Source organism: Salarias fasciatus, chromosome 5 (genome assembly GCF_902148845.1).
Source record: "Salarias fasciatus chromosome 5, fSalaFa1.1, whole genome shotgun sequence".
NCBI lineage: Eukaryota > Metazoa > Chordata > Actinopteri > Blenniiformes > Blenniidae > Salarias > Salarias fasciatus.
This window is the reverse complement of record NC_043749.1, coordinates 13,494,605-13,519,926: the sequence shown is the minus strand read 5'-3', so window position 1 is coordinate 13,519,926 and position 25,322 is coordinate 13,494,605. Positions and strand designations below refer to the sequence as shown.

General features: G+C 41.2%; 1 protein-coding gene across 2 annotated transcripts in view; it reads left to right on the top strand.

Annotated features, from left to right (window-relative positions):
• Positions 1–20,448, top strand: part of LOC115389100 (guanine nucleotide-binding protein G(i) subunit alpha-2-like) — a 56,642-nt gene extending 36,194 nt beyond the window's left edge. Inside the window, exons 2-11 of one of the 2 annotated variants that reach the window (XM_030092499.1) lie at positions 3,305–3,315; positions 4,069–4,074; positions 5,018–5,060; positions 7,093–7,234; positions 13,197–13,357; positions 16,446–16,574; positions 18,309–18,438; positions 18,604–18,757; positions 19,175–19,387; positions 19,499–20,448. In XM_030092499.1, the coding sequence (XP_029948359.1) occupies positions 3,312–3,315; positions 4,069–4,074; positions 5,018–5,060; positions 7,093–7,234; positions 13,197–13,357; positions 16,446–16,574; positions 18,309–18,438; positions 18,604–18,757; positions 19,175–19,365 (960 nt within the window). In that variant the 5' untranslated portion in view covers positions 3,305–3,311 and the 3' untranslated portion in view covers positions 19,366–19,387; positions 19,499–20,448. The remainder of the gene's footprint in view (positions 1–3,304; positions 3,316–4,068; positions 4,075–5,017; positions 5,061–7,092; positions 7,235–13,196; positions 13,358–16,445; positions 16,575–18,308; positions 18,439–18,603; positions 18,758–19,174; positions 19,388–19,498) is intronic. The other variant, XM_030092498.1, reaches the window with a different exon arrangement.
• The last annotated feature ends 4,874 nt before the right edge of the window (positions 20,449–25,322 follow it).

Below are 25,322 nucleotides of genomic sequence, written 5' to 3'. Positions count from 1 at the left end.
ACTCTGAGCATGAGGTTTACGTCTCTCACATGCTGATTGTCCACACCAAGTTCACAGCTCAGTACATCCTCCTTTCATCAGTACTGAGATTTCATTTCTTCAGTCTCGTTCCCTCTGGCGTTTTCTCTCACTCGTGTCCATAATGAGACGGAGCGTAGTTGGTGGAGGCAGTTGTCGTGCTGACTGAAAAGAGGCGGAGCGCTGTGAGTAACTTGTGTGAACCACAGCACTGATTGAAATGGCTCAAGACTAAACATCAACAGCGGGCCTGTGTTCTCAGCTCGCGGGGCCCACACTGCTGCCTTTGTGTCCTGTTCCCAGTCCCACCGCGATAGGTCACACTTGCTCCTAACACATGCACATCCATTCTCGCACACAGCAAGAGCAGTAATGCTGCGAGAGCGAGAGGCCGCTCTTAACTGAACCTTGATGAGTCTCTGATTTCAGGATCTTAACAATAAGATGACAGGGAGATATTGCTCATAAGCAATGTTGAGCTTTGAGACACATAACTTTGTAGAATTGCTATTCATTTAGTTTTGGTTTCTTCCACTTGTCTGCTTCATTTTGCTTCACTGAATAACAAAACCTGAGATGGAACAGGCATGCCAGGAACTACCATGGAAGAACTGCCTTGCACACCAACTTCTCGTTTCATCACCGGTCAAATGTAGAAATGGCTCAAGCTTGTCAGTTTTTCTTTCTGAACCATTTTTTTCTGTGTGAGGAAAGCTGAACTCTTTTACCTCCTCATAGGCACAGGTCAGGTTTTACAGCTCGGTCAGATGAATGAGGACAAGTGCAGTGAGAAAAGTTTAGTCAAATGACACTATAAGTGAACCACCCTAATATAGTGTCAGACAGTGACCTGCAGCTGTCCAGTGTGTAATATATTATCATTTCTTAGCCTTTGTTATGACCAGTGTGGATTTAGTTCACCCACAAGCAGCCAGCACAATGAGTGTCACTCAACAAAGTATTTTGTATTAGCGTGGTGCAGTTCAGCCATCGGGGTGACATTGGGTGGTTGTGAGTATTGTTGTATTTACAGTTTTTTGTATTGTAGGTTCTGCTGAATAATTGTATCCAAACCACCTGTTTGCACAGAGGGTTTAAACACATTTCCTTTGTCATAATTTTACTATGAAGCACATTTTTTCCCCAATTGGCTGGAGGCAGTGACCTATTCACCTCTAAACCTGGCCACCTGAGACCTGTTTAAAGCTGATGTTTCTCTCCATGCAGTATGTGTTAAATACATCCAAAAAAGACCCCAGTCACTCAGTGTAACGTTCATCTCTTCTGAATGTGTCACGGTTAATAACACCGAACTTCTGTGAATCCAGTCCCTCCGTCATGGCGGCTCAGTCCTCTGCAGCTGCACCACATTTAGGGCCAATCCCAATTCTACCCCTTACCCCTACCCCTTACCCCTACCCCTATGATATGCGCGTTCACGAGGCTTAAGGGCTATCCCAATTCTCCTTTTTGAATAGGGGTAGGGGTAAGGGGAAGGGCTATTTCACCCCTTTCAGCGAAGTCTGCATCGATGCTCCCTATTCTCTATAGGGGTAGGCGGAGTTTCACATTGGCCAGAAAAAAACAACATGGCGCCCACCACGGAGTCGCACAAATGTAAGATTGCTTTCTGTATACTATTTAAAAAGCTATAAAAAGTGTATTTGCTTCACTGAATTTATAGATAAACTCGCGTGACAGTGTCCCAGTCATGGATTAACGTTTTAGCGCTGCGCAGCTCTGTTTCCAATCGTGAATTTGTAACTTCTTTAGAGCACTAATCACTGAATTAACGTCATCCTTTATCATGTTTTTAACGTAATATGTTAGACACAGGGACCCCCGATGAAACCCGACTGCTGATTCAGTTTAGAGCCGGGTTCCTCAATTAGCGGACCGCGGTCCACGACCGGACCGCGGCACACCTCGCTGCGGACCCAGGGCAAATGTATGGAAAAGAAAAAAAATCTTTCTTTAAACGCTCCATGTTCCGTGTGAGCACCGTTCTGCACCCGCCGCTCTGCGCGTGGTGTAATCCAGCACGCTCCGTCGCACCGCACTGCTCGGCAGTCCTCGGTATCGGCCCCCCCCCCCCCCCCTCTCCCACAGGGCGCTGAAGTCCGGACCCATGCTTGTATATAAAAAGCAAATGTGGACCTTCAAGATTTGTATTTGAGGACCCCTGGTTTAGAGGTTAAAAAGGAAGAAAAGTTTTTGAAATCAAAATACAGCGCCAAAACACATTGGGAGTAAATTATATTATTTGTCTAAGCTATAATATGTTAGTAATAAAACGTGTTTATATAAACATATATGTATTACTTTAGGAAATTCATAAAAGAAAATGGCTTGGAAGGGGAAGTTACAGCCCAGCAAGCTTCAAAAAAGTGGGAGAACCTCAAAAAGAAATATAAGGTAAATAATAATACCATTATTAAAAAATAAAAGTAATTTCTAATGTAATTTCTATCATTTCTAATATCCATAATTTTTTGTTGTTATAGGAGCACGGCGGGGCTTAAAGGGCCAAGGGGTATCCCAATTCATAGTGCTGCAAAGATAGCCCTTCCCCTCAGCCCTATTCTAAAAGGGGTAGGAGAGTGATAGGGGTAGGGCTAAGGGCTAAGGGGTAGGGGTAAGGGGTAGAATTGGGATTGGCCCTTAATCCTGTAGTGATTCCTGGCGCTGCTTCAGACTGGTACCAGTACCTTGCAGACTGTTGGAGTCATACTGTAGCTGCTCTGTGTGGCTCTACGTATCATCATGCCACTTACCCTTTTCAGCTAAATCATTGAAATGAAGCTGTGACTGAACCGTCAGTCTTCTCCTCCGTCTCTTTCTGTTATTTTCTCTTAATTTTTTAACTATGAGTCAGAAACAACCACAACTGTGGCACACATTGCCCAGTTGCTAGGCAAGGGGGCAATATTTATTTTTTATGCATACTCCACTTTGTCTATAATAGAAAAAATAAGTTTTCCTCTGTGTGTGCGTGCGTTCATGCAGCCACAGTGTTGAGCCTCCATGGCTCAGGGAAGACATAGTGATAATGCAGCTTTAGCCACAGATCAGACCAAGTATGCTGTGTGAAAGTGACAGGATCAGTGCTATCGCTCCATCTGTCAACAATATGAATTCCAACGGTCAGGAGCCGAGTTCTTGTCACAGCTCTTCTGCACAGAAGCACAAGCAAAAATGCACATGCTGTAATTTCATGCATCTCTAAATAAGAGACAGATTAGATCTCTCATGCGCATAAGAAAAACTACAAATAAATAAAATGAAGGAAACTGATGAGTTATTAGTCAGTCACAGCAGCAGTGTGTTTTGGCCAAACTTCGCTGTCGCTTCTTCTTCTTCTTGGCAGCTGCAGTTTTACGGGACAAACTCCAAAGGCTATGTTTACTACTTTCAGGGGAGTCAGCGTGCAAATGTTTCATAAGAGGAAGAAGGCCTTTCACATTGACAACAAAGTGCTGTCAATTACCATTTTGGCCATTGTTCATTATATTCAAATTGCATCTATTGTTTTATTGTGACCGGATATTCAGAAAGTATCTAAGTAATCAAAACTTTTCAACAACACACTTTGATAAAAACAAAACCAAAAACATGAATATGGTTCAATCAGTGCCATATGAAAGGTTAAGATCATCAAATGGAAGCAAGATAGCAAACAGAAAATCATAGGAGTTGTATTTGAAATGCAAACTAAAATCAGCAGCCAGAGAGTTTGAAATCATAGCTTCATATGACCCGAACAACAGTTTTACTTTACTGTTAAACAGTAACACAACATGCACATCAGCAGTGAAGATTAAGTCTGAGTCATTATGCTGTCTGCATTTTATTGCAATTTTTAGATTTTGTTTTTTCAGTTTGAATGATTTATGTACTGCTTATTTGTGCTGAATTATCTAACCTTGGTTCTTTTCATCTTTGACAGAAAATGTGTCTGCATCATTTCACACAAAGCTATAAGCTGCAGAGAAAACTTTTTTTTTTTTTTTTTCCTCGTTGGCCATTGTGACCCTGAGACTGTACAACGAGTGCTTGGTGTTGATGTGATTTTTGAGACACTTGTTAGATTTGGAACCTAATTAATATTTGACTTTTAATTGAGAACACTTTGATCCATCTGTATGTTTGTACAGTTTTATTCATGTCAGCATCTGTTACAGGAGACGCTAGGTTTGGTGGGAAATTTGGTAATAAATTGATCCTGTGATGCACAAAGCCATCGTTAATCTGTCAAAACGTTGAGATTGTTGGTTGAAATTATCTTGATTTCGAAGGCAAATGTTTTGGCTCTCTTCATCATTCTGGACTCATACATCATGGAGGAGTTGGAGGTGACAGCTGTCTATGGAAAATATGTTGGCCCGTTCCTACCCAGGGGCTTCAGTGTGCGTGTGTGTGCTGCATGCTGCGTAGTGGTGTATTTTGAGGGTCATCCCAGAAAGACTTCACCCCAGGCGAGTGCGAGCAGAGAGTGCACTGACAGCCACTCGTATGTGTGTGTGTGTGTGTGTGCATCTGTGTGCACACATCTTTGTGTGTGCACAGTGTTGGATTCCTTGTGGCAGATGAGCTCTCTCTGTTCGCCTCAGGCTGTTAGAATAAACATTGCAGAGGATAAGAAAAGCCCATATCCTGCCTGTGCGAGACGTTTCCATTAAAATGTTAACCATGATAAAGTGACTTGTCTTGAAAGAGGGAGAATCGGATGGCATGCGGTTTTTTTTTCTGAGTTCAAATGCTGCAGTTAGAAAATTAAGAGCTCCTTGTTTACAGAAAACATGCAGGCATGCATGGAGGAAGGACATGGGACTGGTTCAGGATGAGAATAAGAAATGAGATCTGTTGCAGGGCTGCTCGGCAAAGGGAGGGGAGTTAGACACGGGTCCAGATGTGAGACAGCCTCGCTGCTTGCCTGTTTACATTTCACAGCTAACAGGAGCGTATTTTTAACCTCTGCCTGTTTTTGTTCTCTCTGCAGGTGCTGGGGAGTCAGGGAAGAGCACCATTGTGAAGCAGATGAAGTGAGTGACTGCTCATTGTTTTTGCTTTTCCTCCCCTCATGAATGCCACCTTAATAAATGTTGAACAGCACAACCAATTACATGAAGAACACAAACAGTAATTGCTGCTCCAGTGTTCATTTTTACAGGTATCTGCAGTGTGCACAACCTGCTGTACATCTGCATGAATTACAGCAACACATCATAATCTAAATATGAAAATAGATAGATGGTTTGTTTATCTCAATGGGAGATAATGGGTAAACTTCTCAATGTTTTTCCCATATCAGATCAGAGCACACTGTAAATTTATAAATGCATTGAAGAGTTGATTGAAAGTCAGTTTGTTAGATTTCTGCGGCTTTTTCCAGTGTGGCAACGTGCTTCACTCACAGGCTCCTCTTGAGTCGACTGTCATACACACTAGTAAACAAAAATAATGCTGGATGCTGTTAAAACTTAACATTAATCCCAAATTTACTCAGAAAGAGAACTGATGAGCCAAACCACTTTAAAACATGATAATGAAGTAATAGATTTCATACCACATCTGTGATATTGCAAATATTTAGAATTGAAGGAAAGTATCATATTTTTTTCCATGTATTCGTTTAATTCAATAAAAAAAATCCCCCCGGAAGATGCTCGACATACAAATTATAAAATAAAAAAATAAAAAAAATGTGACTGTCAGAGGAAATGACTGCATTGATGACAGGAATTCAGTTTGCCCCGTTCCATTGAAAATCTGCCTGTGGTTGACACCAGATGTGAAAGTTATTTTTACCACAGCAATCATGAAATATTTAAATGAGAAGCAAGCTGCTCACACAGGACATACAATGTTGCCATCACTGCCAAGACTTCAGTTATCTTTTTTTTTTTCTTCTGATTGTTCAAAAGTTATTTCGACTCTCGCTGCAGGTTCCAGTGAAATTTGATGGGAAGTGAGGCCTTCAAATGAATATTTTTTTGCTGGTATTAAAACACCTCCTTGCTTTTGGAGAGGTAGCTGGCGAGCTGTACAGAGGAGAGATGTTGTTTTTCAGTGTCTGATTCTTTAACAGCAGAGAATCAGAACACGGTGTTGTGTTTTCTTGCAAAACACGGGTTCAGTCTAATCTTGTGTTATGCAAACTGTTCAGGCTTCATCCTTGTGTTTGATTGCAGCAGTGTGGAGAACTCTGTGTTGTCCATTTATCACCCGGGTTGTTTACCCGTATTTTCAATTTTATGGACTTAGATGCTGATTGCAAACAATTTTCTGCACCAGAATACACTACAACCAAATGTTGGTGGAAATCCTGCATTGGGAGCACCTGTGAGGAGCAGATTGTATTATACATGCAGTATTTCAAAAAGATTGAATTTAGTGACAAGTTTTCCATAATTCACCCAGTCAAAGAGACATTTTCTTTAAATCCTTAACAGCTTTGTTTGTGTGAGGAGGGGAAAACACAGTAGGCTTTCAGTATTTCTGGCTGTGTCTCCCAGTGCTTCACAGCGGGCTCACTTGCATTTTAATGAGGTCCCATTCAGGATGTCACACAACCACTGATCATCCTGGCTGTGCGGCTGGGTTCCCTGGTCTGTGGCGAGCCGGGGGGAGATGGTTCTCTTTGGCTTATGCCATTGCAGTGTGTGTCTTGGCCTCACACATTCTTAACATTTGCCTTTTTCATCTTTTCTCATTTTTTTGTCTCTCCACAAACCACAAAAGCAAATGAATATTTGTTATAGTGTCCAAACACCTGAATCTCCTCCGTAACTCAAACTCGCAGAACTTCATGTATGAGAAATAAGTAATAACTTCCATGTATTCACGAGCCAGCAGATTATGTAACTTTCCTTTTAACAAAGTTACAAGTTCACTCAGAAAGACACCATTGATAATTGGGCTCCCTGATCTGCAGAGATAATGTTACGTTCATGCTTGTTTAATAGCAAACAAACACAGCGTTGTAGTTGACTCCGTGTTGACTTTGTATGTCATAACACCATCATCACTGAATCATCAGTTTGAACAAAGAATGCTCTATTTTTTTCCCTGCAGGATTATTCACGAGGATGGATACTCAGAAGATGAGTGCAAGCAGTACAGAGCAGTTGTCTACAGCAACACAATCCAGTCCATTATGGCCATCATCAAAGCCATGGCCAACCTCAAGATCGACTATGAGGAGGCTGCGAGAGCGGTAGGTCTTCTTACCTGGTGTCGTACGTTCACTGCTTTTCAGACAGTGTAACTATGTGTGTGTGCGTGTGTTGGTGTCTGAAATATAAACTGTGGACGCATGAGCTTTGAAAATGTTACAGTCACATTGTTACACACCAGATAACATTTATTGCTGAATGTGGATGGTTTTACAGAGCATTTAAATTCCCTCTCCACTGAGTGTTTGCTGAACACAGTGTGCACATCGCTGTGTATTTGTGAAGTCATCTGCATTGCTCAACATCCACGAGACCCTTCTCAGCCTCAGACTTGTGGCACGTGCAGGCTGTTTGGTCCACAGATTGCTTTTTCACACTGCATTCAGGCCACACCACAGTTCAGCTGAAGACTCGGGGTCACTGTCGGAGCAGTGGTTTTAGTGCGGCCCAGAGTTCAGTTTTGGTTTCACACCAGCCTACTGCACTGTAGTCAGACCAAAAACTCAACTCCGTTGAATTGAAAACAGTCGCATTCTACTGCTGTTTCCTTTATTGACTTTGTGTCACATAGGTTGTGCTAAACGAGGCTCTGTTGCTTCACTTCCCGAGTGTTTTACAAGTTGGGCTGTTTTTGCTGTGTACCTGGAAATATTTCAACACTTCTGACATTCTAGACACCGCACTGCTGATGCTACCGTGTTGTATTGGCGGTACGGCAAGGCAAGTGTGGATCAGAGGTCAGCTCATGGTCGATGTCGTGGAGAGAAAAAAAAAAGGAAGAGCCTGATTGGATCAATTTGATCTGATTACTGATCATCACATCAAGACATCCTTGGAATTTCTTTTATGTGCTGTTGAATACAAACAGAAACTGGAAAAAAAAAGTAGTTAAACTGTGATTTCAACTCGGTATTTATAATATGACAGACATTCAATAAGCCTGTTTAAGTTTAGTGCTGAAGTGATGAATCCTCTATTAATTACCGCCACGTTCTCTCCTCCACTTCTGTCCTGCTGCGCTGTGCCTCAGCTTTGGAATCTGAAGCCACAGAAATGAGACAGAGCAGCCGTTTCCCTCCAGTGCAGGGTGATGATTTTTACGAGGACAGGAGATGTTGAAGGTGGAGGCCTGCAGCGCTGCGTGTTTTCTGCTAAAAGCAACTGTCGGCATTCGATGAGCGTCTTCCCAGGAAAATGATAAGATCATGAAAATAAGACTCAGGCGCTGCTTATGAATAGAGACCTTCCTTTTTCCTTCTAATCTACTGTGATGACAAGATAATCTGAACAATCATTTCTGTGTAATACCCATTAGTTATGGAAGATGAAGCAATCTGTCAAGGCCAGCATCAAAGTGATATCTGAAAAGATAGATTTAATGGTTAAAGTGCAGAGAAAAAGAGGATGGTTTGTTGGTGAGTGTGTTTCGTATTGAAGCACTTCAATTAATCTGTGCCATGCATTCACTGCCGGCTTCATTAGATACGGTTTTGCTGTCAAGTTTCAGCTTGATCAGCTCTGCAGTCCGTTATATTTCCAGAGGTAGTTATGTTCTGTTTCGCATGAAGGATTTCATGTTAAAGGCTGTTTGTTTTTGTCCATAATTATGCTTTCTTTCTGATATTGTTGAGAACAGAGCCACTTTAGGCTCCCATGTTCTCTTTTTCAGAGTGTGAGGCAATGTTATATTCTTCCAGCGATGCTCTCTCCAGTCCATGGAGCTCCATGTTTTCCACTGGAAGGACCAGATTTTGTCCCACACCTCTTCAGAAACGTCAATCTCTGCCTCCCATTTAGCTTTAAGTGTTGTTATTATTAGCACGGGATAAAGCTGTTTACAGTTTGGACATGGAAATTTTTCTTATCTTGCATGACTTTCTGGTTGTTAGCCGAGATTTGTGTACAAAAAGTGTGCAGCCCATAAAGCAGTGATTTTGCCACCTTACTCTGCGGCTTCTGCAAATTTGATGCACTTGTTCATTCCACACTTCACCCTACAGGGTAAACGGAGTGAAACGGCACTCTTATAGATTTATTTTTTTGGTCTTTTTTTTAACCTCTCCTCTAACAAACAATCATGAACAGTAATAGCATAATAAATGACATACTTGCCTGTAAACATACATACACCTGCACCACCTGTAAATCCATCTCAACCAGGTCATTCAGCAAAAAGCAATAAGTTCAGCTAGGAGAGGGGGGGAATAAAAATAACGATGTGTGTAAAGAGATTTCTCATAATTGCCTCATTTATAACTTTTCATCTGCAATGATGTAAGCTTATCATTCACAAAGTTTAAACAAAGTTCTTTTGTTTGTTCTTGGCGATGTACATCAGTCGCTCAAGCTCAATATTCCTGGAAAGTTCCCTGGAGCGTCCATCCTCTTCCAACAGAGGCCGAGCCTGGAGGACTCAAAAGACCAAAACCTCATTTATGAACCGTGCGTTATCAGCATTCCCAGGCAAAGTATGGAGTTTATCAGTTTGTACTTGTCCAACATAGAAAAGTGTGTGAATATCAGGTCATATCAGACCATGCTTACACAGATAATCTCGCAGTGGAATAGTTAAAGTACAAATAGAAAGCATTAAAGGAGTCACAGCAGATGCAAACGTCACATATGTCCTCTCTTTGCTTTAATTAAAAATGTTCAATTAGTAATTTCATCAGGATAGAAACAGATGTTTGTATGTGATGTGAGAGGCTCCAAAAGAAGCTGTGACATCTGGTTGGAATATACAGAAAATGCAGTCTGCAGGAAACGAGTTTTCAAAATGCAGCTGATCTGCTTGCTGAGAACTTGGTGGCCTCTCAGTAGGTATAGGCTCCGATCTTTTTTTTGTTTTTTGTCTGTGGGTTCTACCAGGTTCTGTGGGTTCAGTGACCGGTCAGGGAAGCGCGGCGCCTCGTACAAAAGCCCCGTAAGAATCTGCGTACTATACGATGTCTGGTAATACAGAGGCGGCAGTCTTGCCCGTCATGTGGGAAGCTGGATTCAACTCCCTGCTGAGACATATTTCTGTTCATTTTCTTTTGGAAAAGCAAATATTGCTGGATTTATACCGTGATTTACACACTATATTAGAGCAAGAGACAAGAAGTGAAGTCATCCCAGAGCTCATCCAGCTCCGTCCACCCTGGGATTTATAGCACCGACTTTAACATCAGGCAAGTTTCTTTTTGCTTCTGGCCATCTCTCCTCTGAGCCCACAGCACTGGTGAGACATGTTGTTAGAAGCATGATGAATACAGATTTTTTTTTTTTTTTGTACTTTCACACATTTGAAATGTCATGCATAAGAAAAAATTTGTAACATTTTGTATACTTGGTTGATAAATGAGGCTCCATAACTTAATGCTTTATACGTAACTGGGTATCTTGACATGAAACATGTCTGATAAACATTTTATGACCTCTTTCCAAAAACTTTGGACCCAATCACATTCCCATAGACAATGCAATAAGGTACCATTTTCCTTTACACATATATTACATACATGCATTTAGTGTATATAATGTTGAGTTGGTGTGAGTTGCTGTATTCAAGTCACATGTTAGAGTATTTGGATAATTTTCGTCTTTCTACATTTACGATAGTTATTTTCTTAAGTTTTTCTTTCCTCAGGTTTATTTTCTCAAAATTTGCATAATTTTTTTTTAATATTCCTTCCCTTTTAATTCATGTTTTATGCACTAATAATGTGAAAATTCTTTTTCCAGCTTCAGTTATTAATGTTTTTAAGTATTAAAATAAAATATTCCAGTTTGTCTATTAATTCTCATAACCTTGAAAACAATCACTTTTAAAGAGACATATTCCCATTCATCAGAGTATCTGGATTAAATCATTAATGCGTATTCATTATTAATTAATATCTTGAATTTCCTGATGCTATGTCAGTAGAATCAGAGGTTTGTGGTGTCAAAGTCAAGTACTCTGTCTCACTTTATTGGAGACCTTTGGAAGTTACTGTGACTGTGTGATGCTTGCCTGCCTCCTCTGGAGCTGAAAAAAGATGTACCCTGCCTTTGTGGAGTACTCTGTTTGCAGGGGTTGTATTGAAATCCGTGGAAGGTGTTGATGTTGATAAACGGCTTCGTAGCGGCACTGAATCCCTGGCGGGTCCAGAGAAATGGTATTTTTTAAGACTGCCTCGGTCAGCATTGCTTTTTCCAAAGGTGCCAATACTGGACAAATTGTTGTTTTATTATTTACTTAATTTGATTTACTTCTTTCCCTCTTGTAGCCGCCTGCAGGAGCATCAAGTGTCCTGGAACATTTCACATTGGAACTCAATTAAAGTGTCTGATGTTGGTACAGTTGTACAGCGACCAGTCTCGTTGTGTTCTCACACCAAACCAAACCGTTGTATTTTGTCACACGCTGTCTCCTTACTTGCATGTATGTTTAATTCCATATTCTTTGTCTCAGTATGTCAGCTCTGTAGTGATATGTCTGTCACTATTGGACCATTTCCAGTTGATCTTTTGATATCACGAATATCAGTCTTGCTGTGTGTGTACAATAAGTAATCAGCAGGTTTCTGTTTACATTTGTAAATGCTGTTCGTTCATGTTTCACGTCACCTTTTACTGCAGAATTGTAAACTTCTGATTTCATTATCTGGATATATGAACTTCATTTTAAAGCTTTTTGTTTTAGTGATGCCAATTTACATGTGCTTTCAAAGTGAGCTGTTACTGAGGCTAATGCATTAATGCTGTGTTGTTATGTGCAATCTAAATGTAGTGACAGTCTCTGCGTCCACTTGCAAACCCAACAAAAGATTTAGTTTACAAACTTTAGATTCAGATTGATTTGCTCCAATAGTTTAGTTATTTTTTAATGGATCAAAATCTTGTACAAATAACAACTGGATCACAGTTTTGGTGTAATATAGTCTGAAATACAACTGCAGTATATACTCCATGGTGACTAAAAATAAGTTGTTAAATGTGGTGAAGCTGAAAGTGAAAGTAATCTGCCGCACACGCAAAGGGCTGTTGACCTGGCATGACCCACAGCGGTTATCTAATGCATGGAAATCATTTCTCAAACACAGATATTAAAAGTTCAGGTAAATCCTTGTTTAATGTGAGACACAAAAATAATTTAGGCCTCCTCAAGCTACTCAGATGCAACTGTGGTTGTGCTGCAGTTCAAATTAACATGTTAGTGTGTTACAGCAGGATTTTGTTTATTGTAAAGAATTCGTCTGTCTGTCTACTACACTGGACGAGGCACAAATGTGCATAGTAAAACCATTAACCTCAACGCGCTTGATGCTGAAAGACAAAACAATCCTTCAAGGTTAAAAAAAGAAGATGGAAACCTCTTGAATGTATCCAGTTATTCAGTGTTTTAATTTTGTCAAACTACAAGTGTGCCTCTTTATCTTGTTGAAGCTTTTCTTTCCCAGGCGGCTGTATTGTGTGTTCTTACTTGTGTTAGTGTTCTGTCATAGTGGTAGCTAGTCTATGAGCAGGCGGCCACCTAGACTTTAACATGGACCATTTGGTGGGTTTGTCAGTAGGTCGAGTATCCTGCTGGTCAGTGCATAATTCTCCATCACATCAATTGTCATTGATTTGTTAATTTAACTTTTTCTCAAATTTTAGTTGAATTGTGTGGATTACAAACAGCTGCAGGTGCAGAAAACTACACGTAAAGTGTGTATTTTTATATCCACCGTTGATCCAGTGGTATCAAGTGACTACGCCTCAGCTTTTGTCTACTTAAAGAAGGCCAAAACTAAAAAACAAAATCCAACAAGGCCACTGATTAGTAATCACTCGCATATCTATTCTTAGTGCCCTGAACAGCCAACGCAAAGAAAATACAAGGCCAGGCAGTCTCAGTCCTTTGTTTTGTATTTAGCGGCTACTGGTTCATAGTTGACAGAGAAAAACTAAGGCGGCGGGGGGGGGGGGGGTTCTGTTCCAGTTACATTACGTAAATAAATATTACAAAATCTCACGGATTTTTGTTTTTCTTCGCAGGACGACGCCCGCCAGCTGTTTGCACTGTCAGCAGCAGCAGAAGAGCAGGGCATCCTGCCAGAGGACCTGGCCAACGTCATCCAGCGACTGTGGGACGACGGCGGAGTCCAGAGCTGCTTCACACGAGCCCGAGAGTACCAGCTGAACGACTCCGCTGCCTAGTGAGTGACCCACCGCCAAGATCACATTCGCTGTGTGACGTTGCGCGCCGAACACATGGCGGCTGGACGTTAGGTCGCTCCATGAGAAGTAGTTTCAAATCTGAAAGAGGAGTCGTGTGAGTCGGTATGTATGTGGCACTACAGGTGTGAAAACAAGCAAACAGGAGTCTCACTGATACGGAGAATATCATTGTATAGAAAGATGGCGTTGCGTTATTGCAGGGCTGGTTTTCTTGAATCAAATGTGTATTCTGCATGAACATCAACAAAAAACCTGCTGATTACTATTTTATATTCAAAAATTGGCCATAAGAATGGGAACATTTATGAAGAGCAGTGCATTGTTTCTTGATTTCTGAATATCTATAATTGTGTAGAATCAAACTCTTTTGGGCTTTTTGTGTATTTGATATGATACAAAGGAACTATTTAGATTTTACCTACTGATTTATCTGAAAACATCTTCGTACATAAACCATGGATTGTTTCATTTTTTTCATCAAAAAAGTCATTTTAAGTAGTGACTTGCTAATGTTCACTGTTTCCTCTGGAAAAAAAAAACTGAGGCCGCCCAACAGATGAGTCTTTATTTTGTTTCAGGACCAGACAAGAGGTGAATCGGTAAACATGAGGATTTCAGTCTGTGCTTGTTTAGTCTCGGCTGTGTTCTCTTGATGTCTCTCTCGTTTCACTTTCCTACCCACTACATCCAGTTTTCTTTCTGTTGCTTTTACAGTTTTGCTGAAGCGTCCTTGTCTCGTTACACTGCCTGTCTTGTGTTCGCCTGTTTCCTCTTCTTTTCACTGGTAGTTTCATTTCACGTCCGCAGCTAAACGGCCAACATCCGTGTTTATCCAAAGGTCTTAATTACCTCAGTGACCCTTGTCTCTGGAATGATCCATTTATGGGTCACGTTGCTCTAATCAAGCAGTGTAATAACAGCGAGAACCGGCGGTCAATGTGCTGGTGAGAGGTGGTTATCACTCTGACCTGAAGAGACGCACTGCTGCTCTGATATGAGAGCCTAAAGAATTTGAGGCGTTGGTCACGATATGCCTACAAGCTGCAGCAGGAGTGAACTGCTCTGTTTTATGCGCACGGCCTCTGATAATGCAACAACACCTCCGGACTGCGCCGCAAACTGCCAGGGGAGTGTTAAGTGTTTCACAAATGATTGCCTTGCAGTCAAGGTAGTGTTTAACTTCCAGGGGGAGTGATATTGTTCTGTTCGGTTGGCCAGCGTAATTGTACCTTCTCCATCTTTGCTTCACCGCTGCTGTTAAAGTTGAGGGGACCTGGAAACACACGGCTAGCAAAGCCTTGCATTTAGCGGCTGGAGGAGTGGACGCTGTGCGGCGTTTCATCGTGGCTTTATAGAGCTGTGAGAGTGCGGGTTGCTATAAGAGAGGGCTAAATGAGCCCGGCACTAGACCATAATCCATGTCTGAGCACCTGCTGAGCGCCAGAGAAAGGATGGGGAAGATAAAGTAGGTGAGAGAGAGGGAATGAGAAATGGCACCGCTCTGTTCTCTCACAGCTGAGGTTTGATTAAAAAAAAGGGGGGGGGGGAGGTGGGGGGAACCAGCTGTTGTTATTTGAGGGAACAGTTCTCACCTTTTCACACATCTGTGTTGATAAAGCAATCTTTGTTTTGTACTGCAAGTGTTCAGTGTGCACTTGGTGCTGCACCGAGGCACCTGTAGTTATTTCCCTCAGTCAGCACGAGAAAATGAAACATGGTGACACGATTTCACCTTAATCTCATAAACCATACGATGAGCGTCGTTTGTCTACTGATGAGCTTCTGCAACACTGCGACTGACAACTAAACTCAATTAATCTTCAGGGCTTATGAACAGAATGGCGTGATGTGCGGACTGTGAAAGCAGCTCAAACCGCTGCGTTTGAGTGAGATTACCCTTAAACTGGCAGACACGTGGTGTGAACGCTCAAATATTTACACACGCTTTTTCGGCGTGCGCATGGGATTACTTTTAGTACCGACACTTTGTTACACAGTAACAAGTCTGTTTATGGAGCTGAAAGATTGATGGAAGGTGGACTCATCATTGGGCTTTTTCTTATGAGAAGTCTTTTTGCATATCAAACTATTTTTGATAAACATCCCTTAACAATATCTCCTGTCTTGTATCTTATAATATAGACATTGAACAAAACCCAAATGCTGAGAATTGCAGCACTATCACCATCCGAGCACAGACAAGGTTCAACAGTGTGTCGCACATTTCTAAAGTGGACATTTGAGAACACGGTGGAACCGAAGAGCTGTCAGGAAGTTGGAGTTATGATGGAAAAAAGGAACAGAAATACTGAGATTTACACCCAGGCAGCTGGAACATGTTCCCAGCCATTTCAGACTCACCAGTCTGGCAGGTGTTTCTGTTTCAGAGGAAGCAGTGTGCCTCGAGAAAACCCTCTCACGCCAAGGGAGAACATGCAAACTGTAACATTCTGCTAGTTAAAACAGAGAACCAACCTAATTTTCTGATTTTATACATAAATGATTTAATTGTCTTTTAGAGAAAAAATTACATTTAAGCCACTTATACATTCATTTGCATATTTCAATCATTTCCTGCATCCCGTGTTCCTGTTGGCATACTGCCTCTTCTTCATTTTTCTCATCTCTACTTGTAAATAGTATACACAGTATTTTCTATTTCTTCAAGTCATAAATAAAATAATTTGAACCCCTTAAAAAATTCTTCCATTAAAAAATGCTGAGGAGGTGGACGCAGACCGACTGCTGATATGTTCTCTCCAGTTTGACCTGAGGTTAGCAGAGGTAAAGCAGGCCGTCACAGCACGTCCTCATCACATAACATGATTAGAAATTTGTCTGCTTTTTTGGCTGCGCCGTGCCGGGCTGAGTTGCTCCAGTGCCAGCATGGGGCAAAGCTGTTTATCCCATCGCTGTTTGAAGAAACAGGTGAGACTCTTGACCTGGAACAACCTTCCAGTACATCTCAGCTGAACGCAGGAGCTGAGGACGATTCCCTTTTGTGACGTCTGAGGACAGTACTCGCCTTTTGATGCATGTTTTAATACGTTCATATCCTCCCACCAGCTACCTTAACGACCTGGAGAGGATAGCCAAGCCAGATTACATTCCTACACAGCAAGATGTGCTGAGGACCCGAGTCAAGACCACAGGCATCGTGGAAACGCATTTCACCTTCAAGGATCTCCACTTCAAGTAAGACCTCACTTTGACCTGTAATTTCCACCGCTGAACTCTGTGCCTCTAATGAAATCACCGAATGTGCAGTTTGTTAAATCTAACCTTCAACGGGCTGGATAATCGCCCACTGTTGAGTTTTATTCTGGATCGTTTAGGATCCGCGTTATGTGTGGCTTATGAAAGACCGATGAGTCATTAGACCCGTATTTATGTCCATCTACTGGAGCGGACGGAGGGCAGGTCGAGACGGGAGCCATGTAACAAAAGGTGGATGTTTTTGAGGGCCTCATCGCATCTCTGCATCCAGATGAGCTTCCTCCTCAACATTAACGCACATGTTGCTTCTCCGCCATCACCATGTTGGTTTTCAATGAATTTCTTCTACTTCTCTACAAAAAGGAGTTCTATTGTTCTTCTGGATATTTGGCCAATAAGTTCATTTTAGCCGTCTTCTGTTTGGTGGATTTATGGCCAAAATGTCCATTCCAAGGCAACAACAGTATAAAGGAAGTGACTTTGACTTAATTTAAAGTGCACACGTCTGTTTGCCTGCATAAGCTGAGTATAAATGAGCTTTGAATGTTACATTTTGAAAACATGAGCAAGGAAGATGTGATGGACATTTTGTTTGAATTTCATTTTCAACATCGCTGTTGACACACGGCTCCAGTACAAGTTGTTCTTGGAGGCCTTCTCGATCCATGTCTTTGTTACTGTTAAGATATTTTTACTCTGACGTCAAACTCTTTATAAAAGCAGTACTAATGTGTGCAGTAATGTATATGTTGGGGAATGGAGAAAGAGTTTTTTTTAATTGTGTTTAGACAGAAATGATCCTTTCAGGATGGTGGCGGAGCTACAGAGAAATTGTGTTTGCGTGGATATGAGTCATGAGTTTTACATCTGTAGAATTGTTTTGTTGTTTTGCCAGCTCACACTGTCTGGCCCCTTTCTTAGGAAAGTCATGGAATTCACAGGAGGAGGAAAGAAAAAAAAACATTTCTTTGTCTGATTTAAACATATAAGTTTTATAAGTTCAGGGAAGTATAATCTAGAAATACTCAGCTATCGCTCGCAGTGTGTTTGACGCCGGGCCGTGCGACATATCCGGCTCACGTAAGCAGCGCTCGGGTCGAGCGCGGAGCAGAGGTAAACAGTGTAAAGTGTGTCACTGTTATAATGAGCCCGGCTTACTCAGCCTAAAGCCGGCCGTCCACCGGAGCTGAAGCACTGCTCTAATGAACCAAATTCAGCAGCGTGGAAACTGCCTCGCTGGCAGAGGGACGTGTCGTGAAAGAAAGTGTGCCACTTTAAAATGTTACAAATGGTTACATGCTGCCGGCTTGAAATAACTTCCGTTCAATATTGGATGAAGAGAAGCTTCAGTCCAACAACCGTCCGCAGGAGCGTCGTCTCTCGTCCATCTCCTCCATCTTCATGAATAAGTCATATTAGGATCTAAACGGAGAAAAAAACCCTCTTGCCTCTATGACTCAAGCTGTCCTGAACCTACTTGTTGCCACAGCAACTGTACTGCTCTGAAATGCCAAGGAAATGATGAGGCATGTGCTGCAAACGCCCTGACTTGAGGACAGGAAGTGGCAGGAAGCCAAGGGGGGAGACCTTGAAGCAATTTGGCCGGTCTGTCGTTGTGAAGAAGTCTTGCTTCAGCCCCGTCCGCTGTCTCACAAAAACAACATGTTTACACTGTGTGCGTGTTTGTGTGTGTGTGTGTGTGCATCTGCGCAGGATGTTTGATGTGGGAGGCCAGCGGTCCGAGAGGAAGAAGTGGATCCACTGCTTTGAAGGAGTAACAGCCATCATCTTTTGTGTAGCCATGAGCGCCTACGACCTGGTCCTGGCCGAGGACGAGGAGATGGTGAGTCGAACGTCGTCTCCTCGGAGTTAAAGCTGCAGTTCACAGCCACCGTATTGCGAAACGATGAGAGAGGCTGAGGTTTTACCGAGCTCATTTCCTTTATGCGCCCCAGTTGTGTTCTCCAGTAATCTCTTTATCTCCACGTTTTGCGCCCGCTCCGCTCAGAACCGAATGCACGAGAGCATGAAGCTGTTCGACTCCATCTGCAACAACAAGTGGTTCAAAGACACGTCCATCATCCTGTTCCTCAACAAGAAGGACCTGTTTGAGGAGAAGATCGCCCAAAGCCCCCTGACCATCTGCTTCCCCGAGTACACTGGTACTGTTTGAAAGCTCCACTGTTGTGTCAATAGACTGTCCTGTTAGACTTCACAGCTTCTCTTTTTACAACCGACACATAAACCAGGAGTTTTTCTAACCGCTTAAGTCTGTTCTGTGCAAACACTTCTCAGAGATTTCCAGTTAGACTTCTCATTAGTCTCTCAAAAAGCCCAAGATTATAGTGTTTTTTTTTGCCAAACACTGCCGATCTAAAGTTGTTCCTGAAATCCTCTTCAAACTGTATTAATGGGAAAAGGTTCCAGCTTCAGACTGACTGTAAACAGTTGATCCAATTTTTTTAAAGCTGCTAACCAAAGATAAACACAATAGATATCAATAAGGGCTGTAACGGTGTGTAGAAGGTGTGTCCTGCGGGTTTGTTGTTGTTTTAATAGATAATCCCTCGTTCTCTCAGGCCCCAACAAGTACGAGGAGGCCCAGGCCTACATCCAGACCAAATTCGAGGACCTGAACAAGAAGAAGGACACCAAGGAAATCTACACCCACTTCACCTGCGCCACCGACACCAAGAACGTGCAGTTTGTGTTTGACGCCGTCACCGACGTCATTATCAAGAACAACCTGAAGGACTGCGGCCTTTTCTAAACACACCTGAGAGAGAGTCAAGGTGGGTCAGAGCAGAGTCTCACAACTGTGACCATATATCCAAAATTCAGCATTTATTTTGACAAGACTGAGCCTGATAAATGACTGATTTGTTTCTTTGTGTGTGTTTTAGATTACTTGAACAGTTGTGATCACCATAAGTGACGGGGGATATGCTCACATCATGAATGACTGCACTGGCCAACCACGATTCCTGCTTTGATCTGCTTTTTATAAAGACACCTAAGAGACTGAAAACCCGACGAGCCTTGCAGATTTTCAACGATTGCTGATCCAGTCGCTCGTATTGTTAACTCTTTGGGCTATGACCACAAAAATCAACATTTCTTATTGTATTTTTGTTCTCTTATTTTTTTTTTTTCTTCTTTATTTTCAATTACTAGAAGAGGGAAAACTTTTTTATATAAATGCATTCATTTTACTTTTAGAGATTCTGATGTGCAAATTATTAAACTTTTAATCACATGAAGCTTATTTTGTTAAAGATGAAGCACAGGCTTGGACATAAAATATGATTGATAAAAGGAAAGTGCTTTTTTTTTTTATAATGTTTACATCTGTTCATCCTTCATAGCCAAACTGCATATTGTTCTGCATGACTCTATGTGTCAAATATTAGCTCTGTAATCTGCACAAATTATCTAACATTCCTACAAAATGAAATAAAAAAAAATAAAAAAAATTTAAAAGGAAAAAAAAAAACAAAATGGCTTCACCTGCAGGGGGGAAAAAGATGGCAAAATTCTAACTGCTATTTAAAGTATGTGTGTACCTAACATTCTTTCACTTTTTATAGTACCATTTCCATGTCTGTTGCAGTATGTTTGTGCCTTGACTTCTGTTTACAACCGATTTCCTAGATATGCTTCAGTACTGTTCGACCTACTGTGCGCCTAATTTTTTTTTTTCTTCCATTTTTCTGCCTAGCACCTATGAATATATAGTGATTATTAATGAGAGACGAAAATCTAATTCAGAAGAAGGTTAGTGTTTTTGGTAAATATTAAAATGCTTTTAAAAGTCCTATATGATTTAATTTAAATAAAAGTAGACATCACCTGACTTTTTTTTGCACATTGTTTTTTCCCCCTCTCTGTTTCGTTAGTCCCAGAGTGATGATTTTACCGTGTTTTCTCCACACACACACACACACACACACACACACACACAACCAACCATGTGGAACCTTTTGGCAGACGCGGGGGTCAAAGTGCCACTTGTCCATCAAGCAGTACGATCAGGAAGGTATGAGATCGTTCTAAAACGTTCTGTCAAGAACCATCTTGGAGGTGCTGAAAGGACGGAGCTGCCTTCAGAGACGGTCTCTCGCTGGGGCACAGTCTGTCCAGGGGCACAGGAAGAGACGATTCATCAGGTCTTCATTCACAGGAGGACAGTGGTTTGAATGGAACCAGCTCGAACACGAGTTCATTCAAAAACTGTGAAAGTGTTCTGAAAGGGGAAAAAAAAAGGTGTTTTAAAGGCAAATGGTGGTCATCATATACTGATTGTTACTGCAGTGGTTAACAAAAAACATTTTTCTTCTCTGACAATAACCTGAAAACTAAAAATGAGATCACACGGTTTACAAACCTAAAGTTCAATACCAAAAAAAAAAAAAGAAATGACCTGAAAGTCTTATCACATCCCTCAGAAGCAAAACAAACTTCACAGATTAACTTAATGTTTTGCCCACTGTCACTTTTTCAGGTGTTTCATAAAAAGGCTCCAGCTTGAAATCATGCAGTGCAACAAACTCGAGTTCCTTTAACAAATACCATCCAAGGTCTTGTGCAACAAATGCTTTTTTGAATAAAAACCAAGCAATGAAATAAACATTATAGAAAAATTATGCACATTAAAGTGTTGCTATAGAAATAAAAAATACTCTGATGCCGTCAGTTTGTTTGACACAATTTTGTGTTCGTGTCTCATTCTTGGAAATTCCTCAAAGGACGTTCTTTGAATTTGGTGGTCAGAAGAAGAAACCACTGAGAACATTTCCGCTATTTTCATGAATACAGTATTCCCAGAAAAGATCACACCTTTTTCACACTGCTTAGCGGTAAATCACGCTTTCTGACATTATGTTCCTCTGAGAGTTGGCTGTTGGAGGACAGCACTTGTGGGGTTGTTATATTAGAGAAGCTGCACACACATTTTTGACTGGCTGTGTGTCATTTCCTCATTTTAAGGCAATGAACTAAAACCGCAGTCATATATAAGTCTTCGTACTCCTGGATGACAAACACATGACCTGAAGTGATTACGTGCTTCATGCAACAAAAATCCTTCAATGCTCCTTTGGAAACTCAAGTTAAATTAAAGTTTTAGGAGTATAATTTAAGATCACTGCTGTCACACAGTAGTGTGTTCCTGGTTACACCCACGCCGAAGGAAAACATGGAAACTCCACAAAGGAAGATCCCAGATTAGAATTCAACCTGAGTCCAGATGAATTACTTTGCTCACATGAATTCCTGTTCAATTTAAATGAGCTGATACTGCCACCTAGTGGACACTTATTCTTTATGACTTCGATCAATGAGATCTTAATCTTTTCTTTACGTGCAATTGACTTGATGTTTATGTAAGAGCTTCAGCAGATACTCCACTGTTAGTGAAATAATTACATATTATTTTGAAGATTCAATAAATGTTTTCTGCTTCCTTGGCTCTTTGTGAAAACTAACAGAATCACTTAGGATTTGGCAATAACGCATTAACACAACATGAAAACAGAATAGAAATAAGATAAAATCAAACTTATTGTCAAGGATAGCACAGGAAAGCGAGGAGATTTTTTTTGTACTGTGGTCTTTTCTAAAAGAAAAATAATAAAATAAACTTCAAAAAATAAAATACATTTTAAAAAACAGATTTGAAAAATAAAAGTTACAAAAAAAGTAAGGAAAGTATTTCACTCTATATTGGACAGCAAGGCATTCAGTTGTAAACATGGTGTTTCTGAAAATGTGTCACTGTAGTCAAAATTAAAATGATTTATTGAGTGACTTTCTGATTTATTCTTTTTGTTCTATTTGAAATGAATTAGAGTTTTGTTTTGGGGCGGTAAGCGGTTGAGGGGGATTAAACTGCCAACCATTTCCTCTAACACCTACATTTTACACACCGTCACACCTTTTTGGCATTTAAATTGGATAAACTGAATGAGGAATGCACGTTCCCTCTTTCCTGACTCAGAGAAAAGCCACTGCATGTTATGTCCCCGGCCCCCACCGGCCGGACCCGGATGAATGGATCGTTATCAGACTTCCGGAAACCACAGAAGGAACCGTTACTTTGAATTAAGTGTGAGGAAGCCGGGAGACATGACAATACGTCCTCTTCACCACCCAGCTTTCACAGCTTTTTATCAAACCGCAGAGGCACATTCACACCTACAGACATTACAAAAACCAAGAGGCCCCAAATGCAAATGTTCATAGACTGAGGGAGGAAATCTGAGCACTTGGGGAAAAACCTTCATATGCATAAGGAGAACATGCAAACTGAGACCAAACATTTCTGAAAATGTAAGGCTCTTAACTTGTAAACCCCATCAATATGTCAGTATGCCTATTTTGTTGCCTGTTGCGCACTTTTTTTTAACCTCTTTCCTAATCTGTAATATGAGTCATAAAATAAAAGCACCTGGGATAAACTTTTCTTGAGGTTGGAGCATAAAAAGCCCCTTATGTTCACATGTAGATAAAATGTCTTCAAGAGGGTTTCCTCCAGATGGCGCTATAGGTTTCCTCCAGATGGCGCTATAGCTCCACCTCAAAAAAACTCGAATGCCAGCAGATAAATCACACAAATTGTCTTACATTTCTGTATTTTAGCACAACACCTGAGAAAATGTGCCCTTTGTAAAGAGCATGTCCTCAGTTAACGCACATTTTCCAAAGCTTTAAAAGATGTGGACTTTTTATTCTTTTGGTTCATTGCTGTGTGATGCAGGTCATTTTGGTCAAATCCATCGAGAACAATTGCACTGGAGTTTAAAATTACTATATATTAGAAAATATACATCTTCTATCTATATCTATCTATATATCTTCCTCATATTTTGATGTAGAGACAGACTAAAGCCATGCACATTGAACTGTCCTGGATGTTATCTAAACAACCAGCTATATCCGTGACTGCAGCATCAAGGAAAAAACTGAACTCTGGCATGAACATAAAAGAAATAATTGGTTAATCTTTGACCTGAACGTGGCTGAATTTGTTCTAGTAGCAGCTTGTTCAATAATTACATCCATTAGGTGCTCGGGAGAGATGGCATGCTCAGAATAAAAGCCTGCGCAGAAGCTTGAAAAAAATCACAGCTCCATTAAGCCACATGGCATTACCTCATCCACAGTGCAGGGGAGCAAATTTAATGGTGTGTGTGTGTGTGTGTGTGTGTGTGTGTGTGTGTGTGTGTGTGTGTGTGTGTGTGTGTGTGTGTGTGTGTGTGTGTGTGTGTGTGTGTGTTTTCTGAGAGAATATTGTAAGTATAAGCTTGGGAGTTGAATAACTGCAGGTTGCACACTGAGGCTCTAATAGGCTCTAATGTTAAAATGTGCATGAAAGCATGACATAAAAAATGTACTTAATTTAACAGTATGCGGCACAGTTCCAATGGGAAGTCCAGGATGTGTGAACCTGAGAGCTGAGGAACACTGTTCAGTTCAGAACTCTGATCCTGCAGCAAGTGAGAAGACTCCACAGTCATATCGAAAGTTAAATATCATGCCCAACTCTTTGGTTTCCTGAGTAAGATCACATTTCATAACACATGCCCGAGACATGCCACAGCGACCCACATGCAAACGTTTCAGGTGTGAAGGCGAATCTGCACTTAAGCAGGAGGTCATCAGAAATGGATGACTTGTTAGCAGCATGGTGCCTTCGCATCGATCCACCACATTTGCACAACATGAATTCACTGATGCATGTGAAAGAAAACTTGGCCTTAGAATGACCCATTAGGCCAATGCTTGTTTGAGAATGCATGCTAGTACATTTACATCTGAGTGTTTTCCATCCACCTCCCGCCGGAGTTGAACTCATCTAATATTACGGAAAGAGCTACATGTTACAACTACAGAAGAGGAAACTGGCAGATTAGACCAAACATAGGGCAAAAACTAACGATCGGATCCAAAGTGTTTTGTGTTACCATGGCTCTGCCATTTTTTGTCACATAAAGCAACAATTTTTCCTCGAATTTTCCTAATATTCTTAGAGCTGTGTCCTGTTTTCCTGGTGCTGTGAAAACTCAAAGGCAAATTGCAGTCAAGTGAAAGTTCGTATTTCATTATAGTTTCACACCATGTGCCAACCATTGCACTGCAGGATCTCAGAGCTGGTCTAATCAGTACTGGGGAAGCTATGTTCGTTTGTTAGAAGTCAAATGGTGCTGCACACATCTTGTTTTGGTCTATTCTAAATGCACCAGAGAAAACACTCCAGCAGGTCATGTAGGAATTGGATGAAAACAATGATGATAATAATAAAGAACTAACTGGAGAAGCACAGAAAAAAAGGAAACAGCAGAGACATGCAGCCAACATGTACTGTGAAGGAAAGCAGGACACAGATAGAGACAGCGGCTCTGCAACTTTTCCATCTGCACAGTTATAGAGCTCAACAACAGCAACTGTAAGAGTTCAGTCTTTACTGTTCCTGCCAAAAGTAGTTACTTTCATCATCATCATCATCATCAGATCAGTTATTTACTCTTAAACTTTGCATTTAAAATTTGCATTGAGTGTAGGTATTTGCATTTCACTGTGTTATTGTGTGTGTGTGTGTGCCTGCTGAGGTTGCAGCAGCTCCCTCTGCGACTCTCTGCGCTCTGATTGGTCGGTTGACTCAGCGCGTGTGTGTGTGAGTGTGTGTCAGCTCTAAAAGGAGGCGACCGGGCTCGAAACTCTCACTCACCA